This window comes from Pongo abelii, chromosome 17 (assembly GCF_028885655.2).
Source record: "Pongo abelii isolate AG06213 chromosome 17, NHGRI_mPonAbe1-v2.0_pri, whole genome shotgun sequence".
NCBI classification, from domain to species: Eukaryota; Metazoa; Chordata; class Mammalia; order Primates; family Hominidae; genus Pongo; species Pongo abelii.
Window position 1 is genome coordinate 80,761,398 of NC_072002.2, and position 12,685 is coordinate 80,774,082.

Sequence of the window (12,685 nt, forward strand, 5' to 3'; positions counted from 1 at the left end):
CTGGATTACCCTTGAATTCTTTCTTGGGCAAAGCCAAGAACCTCCTGGGCTAAGTCCCAATTTGGGGGCTTGCCGGTTTGGTATCACTTACCTCTTGATATATATTATTAAGTCCATAGAAGCCATAAGGAAACCAGTATCTTTAATGTCTCATTGTATGGTTTTAGAATTCTTGGAATAGCTACAGACAAAAAAGGCTGTAATGGAGAGAGTGAGGAGCATGAAGGGCTTTGGGAGTTGGAAGTGCAGATGACCCAGATCCTGGTTACTGTGAGAAGGTACTTTCTCAGTTAACAAGATCCCTGAGAAAGCTGGGTTTGCAATATTGAGATTCCCCTTGGAATGGTAGTCCAGTCAAAGTGATATCCAAAAACGTTTATTTAGTTTTAGTGAGAACAATCCTAAAAGGCTGAGCCCTCACAGCGTGAATCTCCCCAGCCCCTGATTATTAATCCTTGGGTTCATGTGGTTGTCTAGACTTCTGAGGGTAATTCGAAGCCTGAGTATGCAGAACCCGTGTTCCTTTGCTTCCCTAAAGTGCAAAAGGTTTCAGAAATGGCTATCGTCTGTTACATGAGATACATATACCAAATTTTTAAGAAGATTCAATAGTAGCAGAATATGCTTTAAAAAAATCATCTGAGGCTGATAGGATATTAGATCATCAGATTTTTTTCCTATACTTAAAAACAGCTTTTGAACAATAGCAATATAAGTTTATGTTTTACATGCACAATGCTTTTTGTGAACATGGATTATAAATGAAAAGTTCTGAGTTATAGTGTCAGATGATATAGCTATAGAAACATTATTATTCACAAAGTCTAAAATATGAGCCAGTGTCTTTTCCAAAAAGCCCATCGATAGATTTTTTTTTTTTTTTTTTGCTAAGCCTAAATGACTTAAAATTATTGATTAGTATTAAGGATGAAAATCTCACAGAGTTATAGCTATCCAATTGGTCAAGACTAGACTTTATTAGTTCAGTCATATGGTATTAACAATTTTCTCTGTGTGTGTGTATTTATATACACAATTATATAATACATGACAAAACACAAATGAAATCCAATGTATGAGAATGCTTTTCCAAATTTAGACAGTTTTTACTTAAAAGTAAAAGTGAGCAAATGCCATACAAGTAGAAATCTATTATTAGTGGGTGTTCTTATTTCAAATCAACTTTTCCCAATTATATTATTCTTGTCAAAAATATGTTCAATAGTTGAGGAATTTGGAAATTACCTTTCCTACCTGCATTGATTTGCAAACTTTGTGATGATTTCTGCCTTGGAAAGGTGTTACTTATAGGCTCACTTATAAAGAGACAATTAGATGTGTGAAAAATAAGTGAGAAACTTTGACTACCAGACTTCTATCTTAACGATGCTATATTTCCTTTCAAAAATAATTCCACAAAGCAAGCCCATGAAAGGATGGGGCTGCAGTGTTTCCTTTATTGATTAGTTGAGGGGTTATAGACTTCTCTCCATCACAATAAATGTGCACAGATGATAACACACACACACTGATATTAGAAGGAAAAATGAGAGATGAATCAAATTTTTTTAAAAAAACATAAAAAATAATTGGGGCTTCTTTTCTCCAAACAACTCATTTTGTTCATATTTTTTTCATATAAATGAAATTTGTGTTGGTCATGTTCAAAATAAGCAATGCTCAATTTTTAAAAATGGGGTTACAGAAATAAAGATAATTAACAGCAAAAAATAACAAACAAAAAAAAAAAAACAAGAAAAGAAAAAGGTGGAGATATGTCCCAGAACTCTCACGCAAAGATTGTTTATGTTTGGTGACAGTATTAGGGAAGTCAATATTTGCTTTGTTGTAAATTAGAGTTAATAGAAGTATTGAAGAGCAAACATGAAAAATCCATAAAATCATTATGGCTCTAAGAAAAATATCTATATATTAGGTACTAACCACCTGGACCTAATTTGTATATATTTTTTTCATTTTTATTATAATATTTCAAAGATCAATTATAAAATATGTAGACACACATAAGCATTCATTGAAAGTGTTACTTAAAGTGAGCCTGGATTGCTGTGACAATAGCATCCAACTACAGTTAGTGTGTTAGAATAAATGAGTAATGTCAAAAAATAAATAAGCAACCTGGACTTTTCAAGTAAGTGTAATTTGAATGCCTAAAATATAGATCTGTTGCTGATGTATGTGTGTGTTTGTATTTGAGAGCTAGTGTGCTCAGATTTAAACAAAAATATTGTTGCTAAAGATAGTAGGAATATTATTTAACTTGAAAACTGATAAGTGGTTATGCATTTTCATAAGTTGTTGAGATGGAAGAAAAAGACAAGTTCATTGCTGTGTACTTGTACAGGTGACTGTCCGTTATTCTAGGTAAAAGGCCATTTTATTTATTTATAAATTGTTATTTCCTTAACCACTTTTCCATGGAACCTAAAGATAATCCTCTTTATTCAGTATTGAGAAAACCACGTTAATAATGTTTTCTCTGTTTTGTAACATTGTGTAAAACTATCATATTTCTTTGGTCTTTAATACACAGTAAAATTATTTAAAGTAAACAAACAAAACAACAAAAGGCAACAACTCAAGAAGAACTTACTACTTGTATCAGTATTCTTTGTTAGTATAAATGCAGTGATTCATGATGAGTTTTACTGGGATTTGAAATTTTACAGGAGTCATCAAGACTGCCCTTCCAAACATGGATAGAGAGGCTAAAGACCAGTATTTGCTTGTTATTCAGGCAAAGGATATGGTTGGTCAAAATGGAGGACTGTCAGGAACTACATCAGTCACTGTGACCCTAACTGATGTCAACGATAATCCACCTCGCTTTCCTCGAAGTAAGTTGTTTTCTTAAATGATACAAGTGCAATAACTTTCCCTGAGAGTCTACAAAATACATCTTTAAAATGACTTTTTTTCAAATGCTTCTAAAGCAAATAATTTTCTTACTTCATTCTCCCAAATTGCACTTTATTAGAGACATAATTAGAGACATAATCAAAATTATGGATTATAAGGGTATTGAGAAGAAATAGAAGCCATCATATATTTTCATTACTTCTCTCTTAAATATAGTAAGATTTTTCTTTCATTCACATTTTGAATACTAGACAATTATTGTGTTTATGTATTAGTCTTTTTTCTAAGAATTACTCTTTTTATTTTTTGTAAATTATAAAGTTGTTGCCAATTAATAATATTCAAATACATTTTTATTCATTCTATGCACTAAAATATTGATTTATTTTTGAAAATTAAAAAAGAGTACTAGACATTTTCATTTTTTCATTTCACATTTTTTTAAGCCAGTTTATACACACTGAACATTCCTTTAGCAGTTCCCCCACGTCTTTCTTCTGCAAACATTCAGTGTTTTAAAGACCAATCTAAAGAACTAGAAAATCAAATGCCCTCAATTCCACTTATTTGACCAAAGGGGCTTTTAACTTAACCAAGAAAAAAGAAAAAAAAATTCTCTAGGTAGAGGTGTGCTGCTTGTAAAAACCGTTTCATCTCACTCTCTTTTTAGTTCCCTTTTTTTCCCTAAGTGTATGTGTTATTTCTTTAGAACACTCAAGAAAATAAAGCGATTGTACAGACTATAATGTCGGTACAATGTCTCTAAAATGCTTTTCCAGTAGAATTGGGGAACTAAACTCCCTATCAACAGAATTTAGAAGTGAATTATATCAAAAAAGGAACCTTTCTGAGCAAATACAAGTGTCACTGTTTTTTCCTTCAATGACTGCTTCTTTAAAATTTTCCTCTTTATCTTACATATTTTTAATATTTATATTATTATACAAGAAATGGTATCTCCTGGTAATATAAAAAAGTGACCCCAGGTGTTGCATTATTTTCTTTAAATAAGACTATTCTTAGTTGTGATCTTGCTGGCTTATCATGGAGAAGGAGGGACTTTTAGAATTAAAAAATGTAATAATGCAATTATCTTGGGCTCATAATCAAATGAACTGCTTTCCTTTTGTTTAAGCCTAGATTGATAAAATTATGCAGAATTTTAGTAAGATACAGGTTTTCTAGGCCATTATAGATCCCCTCAAACTTATTAAAGTGAAAAAATCCAAGGATATATCATTATTATTCATTTTTGCTGGGATTTTTCTCTACCATTGAATCACTAGTTTAACCTTGACATTTTGGAATTTTATGACACTTTGAGATATGTGAAAGGGGCCACTCAAAAGTAATAGCATATGTTATAATCATTTAAAATACAAACAGTAACTATTCACAAAGTTTAGAAAATTGCAAACAAGTCTCAGTCTAATACATATTTCCATAGTACAGTACCAGACACATTTTCCTTTCTATATTCTTCTCAGAGAGAATCCTTTCTTCTCCCTTCACAAGACGGGACAAATGCACCACAATTTAACAACCAAAGGAAACGGAAGTAGATGCAGGAGGCAGGAAAAAGTAAATGATTAGAGAAAAAATAATGAAGGAATATAGTGTGCTGAGGTGTTTCCTCATTTCTCAGTGATGCGGTTCATGTATTTCTTCATCTGCCCCCAAACTTTTTCTTTAGTTTGAGGGATGGTGAAGAGGAGTTATTACAAAAGTTAAACAAAAATTTTTAAAAGTTATTTTTTTTCTGTTTTACTGTTTTTTGTTTGTTTGTTTGTTTCTGTTCAACTAATATTGTCTAGGCTCCTGGACCATTGTGGCCCAAATCAGTTCTACATACAACCCACACAAATCATTATTTTCCTTTCTTATCCAGTTTTCTTACCTAGTTTTCTGAAACTCTTTTGGTAAAATGCTAAGTAAATTCCAACATTAAGTTATGAAAATGATTTAGGCTTGTATTTGCCCATTTCAAGCCCAATCTATTCTATTTTTATTTCTTAGTATTTTACACATTATTGTAATTATCATATTGAATTACATTTACTAATTATATATCAATGATAATTACTTTAAATTTATTTTTATTTTTCAGTGTAGGATATTTCTCACCACCAGAAATACAAGAATTAGAGATTCTTCTCTTGCTTTTCCTCACCATCTATTTCTGCTACCACAGTGATTGTTAGCTAATCATTCCCATCATATCTCTTAAGGCTATATGAAACTCATCTTTTGTTTTCCATTACCTTAGCATATTTTTTATTAAAAAATAAAAAGAAGTTATGCTACGATGATGCCAAAATAACCCAATAGTTAAATTTTTATTGGTTAGTTTGGTGTAACGTGTTCATTTCTTATTTTGAATTTCACAGGGTCTTATCAATATAACGTCCCAGAATCATTACCTGTAGCCTCAGTTGTGGCCAGAATTAAAGCTGCCGATGCAGATATTGGAGCTAATGCTGAAATGGAGTACAAGATTGTGGATGGTGATGGTTTGGGCATTTTTAAGATTTCTGTTGACAAAGAAACCCAGGAAGGAATCATTACTATACAGAAGGTAATGTTTTCTTTATTTATCTTTTATCACAGATTACTGAGAATTCCTTTCTGTTTGATGGGAGAATGTACTAGACAAACCGAATGGCCATATGGGACCATTACTATTTTAATTTTAGTAAGATAAGCTATGCATTTATTTTTAGATGTCAGACTCTTAGGGAACCTTGAGTTACATTTGTAATAACACCCATCAATTCTATTCTTTAAGAAACTTGCAGCCGTTATCTATAGCACTATAAAAATAAAGCAAACTGGCAATGTGCTGTTTTAAAGACCTATTTGGAGAGATGAATATGTTTCTGCCTTGACTATTCCACTAATGAAACCCTAAAATCAACCAAAAGCCTGTGTATGCAAACAACAGATGCTATTATTTTCTCCATAAATGAAAATAATATGATTCCAAGTAGAAACCAAAATGTTGAAGACTTGCTACTTACCAATTATTGCCATTTAAAATTTATAGTAATTGGAAGACTTGAATATTTCGTACAAGAAGAGCATGAAAAGTTGTAAAACCTATCATACTTTCTACAGAGCGAGTGTGAAAGAGACAGAAAGTCAGTACAGCCCAAACTAAAGATTATTTTCCATAATATATTTAAATTAGCTCTAAACACAATTATGGGAGAAAATGGACTCTTTACTCTCTTTTCAATTTAGAGACATGACTTTTTACAAATATTTAATGAAAAATAATAACTCAAAAGCTACTATTTCAAAATGTAGTCTTAGTTTATCAACTATTTGAAACATTAAAAATATATCAATATCTTGACCCCTAAGATATGAAATTTTTTGTCACTATGAAAATCCAATGTATAACTTTGTAATTAATGCTTTTCAATAATTAGCACATATCAATAAAAAAGTTATATTTTATTCGTTATAGGAAAACATATGTTTGATTTCAGGCCAATGAGAAAAACATTTCTGCAATTATTTCCATTGGACAGCTGCTGTTTTAGCTAAGCTGGTGACAATCTGTGTATAAAAGTTTTAATAACTAGGGTAGGCCAACTGTTGGTAAAATGTTTTGTTTTGTTGTCTAAAATAAAAGAAATTCAGTAAGGTACAATGCTGCTCAAAGATTTCAAAGAGTCATCTGAAATCAATCTGTTCATTCAAGAATTTTTAATGCAAATTGAAACTTTTTATTGAACAAATACCTATATTTTATATATTATAATGAAGGCAGCACGAACCTTTGAAAATTCTAAATTTGATATAAAATATTTGATTTAGTAAGGGAAAAATAAAACATTTTCTAATTTATAATATCATTTCTGGAAATTTTAGAAAATTGCTAGAAAAAGAGACATAAAAAACCTAGATTAAAAATTATGTCATCTAAAAGCATAAAACTCATTAAAAAATTACAAGGAGAAATTTGATTCTAACTTATAACAATAGAAAAACATCACAAATAATCATTATTATTCTTATAGGTATCAATTAATATCTGTCAGGCTTTTCTTTTTGAGTAACTTAAAGGCTTTATTTTCTCAACAATCTCATGAAGCTATTATTAGGACGCTGAAAATATAGAAACATTATAAAATATTGAACAATGGAAGAAATGGTAAATAATTTATGGTATTAAGGAATTTTCATCCATCATTGTAGTAATGTGGTGATGTTTTTGCAAATGAATATGGAAAATTTTTATTCAAAAATTATTAAAAGGCAGTATCCAAACTTTTACAAAGTTGTTCACATTTTATGAAAATTGTATTTATACAGAATAACAGATTATAAGAAAAATGTTAAAATGTTAATAGTATCATTTCTAAATCTTACCTTCACTGCTTTTTCAATAATATGTAACATTCACTAGTTATTGTTATAATTGAAATGTTGTTAAATATATAAAAGAGTTATTCAAAGGCCAAATGGAAATAAATCTCACTAAAAAAACTCATTAAAAACACTGTATAATCTACTTTGACTATTATTAGAGATCAAAATTATTTTACAAATGCAGAAATAAGTCACAGAGATGGTATTCAGTGGGTTCAAATTTCGTGTACTGTTGAAGTTCTTAAGTTCGTGTATTGTTGAAGGTATTAAAAAAACATAATATTCTATTTAATAAATTATGATTCAAAAAGATTCCAAATTTTTAAACATTTAGACTAAAAGAATTTTTGGTTTTGATACTAGAGATTCCTTACTTCTGCCCAGAAATCTGAATGATGCTTTGAATCTAATAAAATAAATCATTAGTTATATTAAATATTTATTCATCAATCATTATATGATAAGTTAGCTAAATATTTTAACAATTTTTTCACTGAATATGAGGTCAAAACTCAATTATTTTTAGTTGAGATTGTTAGCAACTAAAATTAAATTTTATTTTCTTAAATGACTTCTAATACATAAATACTTGTCTAATTCTTTGTTTTGTTATATAACATCAAAGATTATTTAGGAAAAATTAAGCACACACAATGTACAGGAGAATCTTAAGAAACAGTGGTGGTGAAAAATTTCATAATATTACTTCTGTGTCATAAGTAGCCAAGGTAAATTTTAATATATAACGAAGCAATTCTTGTTCATCCTGAATTGCTATGGAGAACCAAACCGACTGTCTAGCTATCAAAGGTCAAAAACATAACATTTAGGTTAAATCCAGGGATTTTAAATACACCAGTAGACAGTTCAGATATTGAATGCTAACATGATTTTCCATGTCGTTTTGAGCCTAAACACACTGTTTATATGAACAATAATTTAGACTAAGAAGTTAGTCATAGTTCCCATCTATGAGTGCACATGTACCCTAAAACTTAAAGTATAATAATAATAATAATAATAGTAATAATAAAGAGAAGTGAGTCATAGTTTATTACTCTTAAAGGGGATTGCGCAAACTTGCTTTCAGTTTTCTAATGTGCAAAGTAGATCTGATTTTTAAATTTTATCTTAATGTGGAGAATATATATACCATATTGAGGCAAAGCCATTAGGTTCTAAAAGTGAAATGATGTATAGCAACAGATGGCATGAACCTAAGCAGTATGGTCTGCAATTTTTATGTTCATTAATTCATCATGATAGGATGCATGGGTGTTAAGATGAGATATCTGAAATTTTGCTGTTTGAAATAGATAAAAATGTTTAAAAAATACCTATGGTGCTTTTATACAGTGCAGATAATATCAACATGGAAGTAAATGAAAACAAAATCTCAGTTTTCCTCATGCTAAAAATCTTTAGGCTTAGCAAACATTACTTTTTTCTTTCTTCCTACCCTCCTTCTTCTCCACGTAGTTCTGAGTAGATACTAGATAGTGGGAAAATTAACTCGTATACAGGAGCTTAATTTTTATTTCCAAAGCTCCCTCCACCTCCAAACTAATTTTTAAAAATTTTACAAATTTCTATTATCTGTTAATATGTTGCAGTGTCCAAACAATCCTACTTTCTCATCCGTATTGGAATAAACAAACGTAAATAAATAATTTATGTAAGAGTTGACTAAAAATAGTGGAAATGATACATTTGCGTTTTACTGCAGTTTAAGCTTACTAATTACAAAGTTTTACTTTTCACTTGCAAAAATTGCTTATAGTGTTACACAGCTGATCCTTAAAAACCATGAGTTTTAACTGAGTGAGTCCACTTATATATGGATTTTTTTCAATAAATATATTACTCTTTTTGGAAATTTGTGACAATCTGAAAATACAGATGACTTGTGTAGCCTAGAGATCTTGAACATTTTGAGAAAAAATTGGTGTGTATTAAATGCCTAAAATATATGAAGATATTAGACTGTTTATGTGTTAATAGAATAATTGTGTTATCAGTAAGGCTTCTGGTCAACAGTAGGATATTAGTAGTTAAGTTCTGAGCGATCCAAAGTTATACACAGATTTTTGGCTGTGTCGGTGGTGATTCTCCTAACCCCTATGTTTTTCAGGGGTCAATTGTTTATTCATCTTGTTTTTAGATGAAAATTTACCATTAATTCATAATTTTCTTATTCTCAGCAATTATTTTATTAATTTATTTAAATATGTAATTCACAGTTTATGTGTAGCTTCTAGCCTCTTACCCTGTACTTGGTTCCAGAATAATCCAGGGTTTGTCCTGTTATCCTCAAACATTGTTCATATTCTAACTCTTTCTATGAACTTCAAAGAACTGTTGGATGCCTAGAATTGAGATCTCTTAAACTTGCACAAGGGTTGAACTAGTTTACAGTCCCACCAACAGTGTAAAAGTGTTCCTATTTCTCCACATCCTCTCCAGCACCTGTTGTTTCCTGACTTTTTAATGATTGCCATTCTAACTGGTGTGAGATGGTATCTCATTGTGGTTTTGATTTGCATTTCTCTGATGGCCAGTGATGGTGAGCATTTTTTCATGTGTTTTTTGGCTGCATAAATGTCTTCTTTTGAGAAGTGTCTGTTCATGTCCTTCGCCCACTTTTTGATGGGGTTGTTTGTTTTTTTCTTGTAAATTTGTTGGAGTTCATTGTAGATTCTGGATATTAGCCCTTTGTCAGATGAGTAGGTTGCGAAAATTTTCTCCCATTTTGTAGGTTGCCTATTCACTCTGATGGTAGTTTCTTTTGCTGTGCAGAAGCTCTTGAGTTTAATTAGATCCCACTTGTCAATTTTGGCTTTTGTTGCCATTGCTTTTGGTGTTTTAGACATGAAGTCCTTGCCCGTGCCTATGTCCTGAATGGTAATGCCTAGGTTTTCTTCTAGGGTTTTTATGGTTTTAGGTCTAACATTTAAGTCTTTAATCCATCTTGAATTGATTTTTGTATAAGGTGTAAGGAAGGGATCCAGTTTCAGCTTTCTACATATGGCTAGTCAGTGTGGCGATTCCTCAGGGATCTAGAACTAGAAATTCCATTCGACCCAGCCATCCCATTACTGGGTATATACCCAAAGGACTATAAATCATGCTGCTATAAAGACACATGCACACGTATGTTTATTGCGGCATTATTCACAATAGCAAAGACTTGGAACCAACCCGAATGTCCAACAATGATAGACTGGATTAAGAAAATGTGGCACATATACACCATGGAATACTATGCAGCCATAAAAAATGATGAGTTCACGTCCTTTGTAGGGACATGGATGAAATTGGAAATCATCATTCTCAGTAAACTATCGCAAGAACAAAAAACCAAACACCGAATATTCTCACTCATAGGTGGGAATTGAACAATGAGAACACATGGACACAGGAAGGGGAACATCACACTCGGGACTGTTGTGGGGTGGGGGGAGGGGGGAGGGATAGCATTGGGAGATATACCTAATGCTAGATGACGAGTTGGTGGGTGCAGTGCACCAGCATGGCACATGTATACATATGTAACTTACCTGCACATTGCGCACATGTACCATAAAACCTAAAGTATAATAATAATAATAATAATAATAATAAAAGAAAAAAAAAAAAAAAAAAAAAAAAAAAACTTGCTTTCAATTTTCTAATGTGCAAAATAGATCTGGTTTTTAAGTTTTATCTTAATGTGGAGAATATATTCACCATTCTGAGACAGAACCATTAGATTCTAAAAGTGAAATAATGTATAGCAACAGAAGGCATAAACCTAAGCAGTATGGTCTGTCATTTTTGTTTTTTTGTTTTGTTTTGAGATGGAGTCTCGCTTTGTCGCCCAGGCTGGAGTGCAGTGGCGCGATCTGGGCTCATTGCAAGCTCCACCTCCCGGGTTCACGCTATTCTCCTGCCTCAGCCTCCCGAGTAGCTGGGACCACAGGCGCCCGCCACCACTCCTGGCTAATTTTTGTGTTTTTAGTAGAGACGGGGTTTCACCGTGTTAGCCAGGATGGTCTTGATCTCCTGACTTTGTGATCCGCCTGCCTGGTCTGTAAAATTTTTATGATCATTAACTCATCAGGATAGGATACATGTGTATTAAGATGAGATATCTGAAACGTTGCTGTTTGAAATAGTTAAAATTAAAAAAAAAAAACTTGTGGTGCTTCAGACTCATATTTGCCAGATACATATTTCACTGTTCCTCAGTTTCACTCAACAATCTAGAGCAGTCACTAAACTACTTGTAATTCCTGGAAAGCAATGTAAAGTTTTTTTCCAGTTCTTCAAACCTCCCCCTGCCTGTTGACTCCCCTGTGCTCTGCTTTCGTGCCCCCTTACCGTACTCATCTTTTGAGTCTAAAATATCGCTCCTATTATTCCTTTAAACAATAAACAGAAGAAGCACAGCGCCTGTACCAGCAAGATGCATTTTTTTTCAAGAAAGGGAGTGTGTGTGTGTGTGTGTGTGTGTCTATTCAATCATGGGAACTGGTCTAATCATGGAATGTAGATGTCCCAGTTCCATAAATATTCTGATTTTTTTCATAGACTTAGCTGTGGCCACAAGGATTGAATAAATATCCAAGGATCTGTAGAAGTGTCCAAGAGAACTCAGGCCCCATCTGTCAGCCAACTGGTCAGTCCTACCAGGGCTTTCAAGGATTTGAACATGCCCTGGGGAAGAGGTTGAATAGTGGATTCATAACAATGTTTTTCTCAGGTAGACAAGAGAAAGCGGCACAGAGGTAATCACCTGTGCAGAGACTTCACTTATGAGATAACCTGCTAAATACAGAAAGAAGAACTGGGGCAATTTCACTGGAGGATAATGAGGAAGGGAATGTGGGGAACAGATGAGGTAATGTAAATGAGAGGGCTCTTAATGCTCCTTCACAAAACTGCTGTTGGTAAATAGGAACATATATGTACAGTGCTTTGCAAATAGAGTGGATTACACATAATACATATTGTAAGGCATTTTAGGTGCAGCTCAATAAAATATGAGTAGAAAATTAAAATATTTGCTTATTTTTCTTGAACACTTATTCATGGAAATGCCTGTGATAACTTTAAGTCATTTCAAGCCTTTCGCTTCTTTTCAAAGGACTGTATTATAATGAATATCAATATTTATTCAAATCATTATTACTTTCCTGGTTATAAATACATTTCCTTCCTCCCTTCCTTCCTTCCTTCCTCCCTTCCTTCCTCCCTCTCTCCCTCCTTCCCTCTCTCCTTCCTTCCCCCGCCTTCCCTTCCCTTCACTTCCCTTCCCTTCCTTCTTTCCTGCTTTTCTCTCTCTTCCTTTCCTTTCCTTTCTTTTCCTTTCTCTTTCTTTCTTTCTTTTCTTTTCTTTCCTTCCTTCCCTTCCTTCCTTCCTTTCTTTCCTTCCTTCCTTCCTTCCTTC

The 12,685-nt window shown here is 32.4% G+C and overlaps 1 protein-coding gene across 2 annotated transcripts in view; it reads left to right on the forward strand.

Annotated features, from left to right (window-relative positions):
• Positions 1-12,685, forward strand: part of CDH7 (cadherin 7) — a 142,468-nt gene that overhangs the window by 67,188 nt on the left and 62,595 nt on the right. For both annotated transcript variants that reach the window (XM_054538056.2, XM_024236001.3), the window contains exons 5-6: positions 2,691-2,858; positions 5,268-5,455. In XM_054538056.2, coding sequence (XP_054394031.1) covers positions 2,691-2,858; positions 5,268-5,455 — 356 coding nt within the window. The remainder of the gene's footprint in view (positions 1-2,690; positions 2,859-5,267; positions 5,456-12,685) is intronic.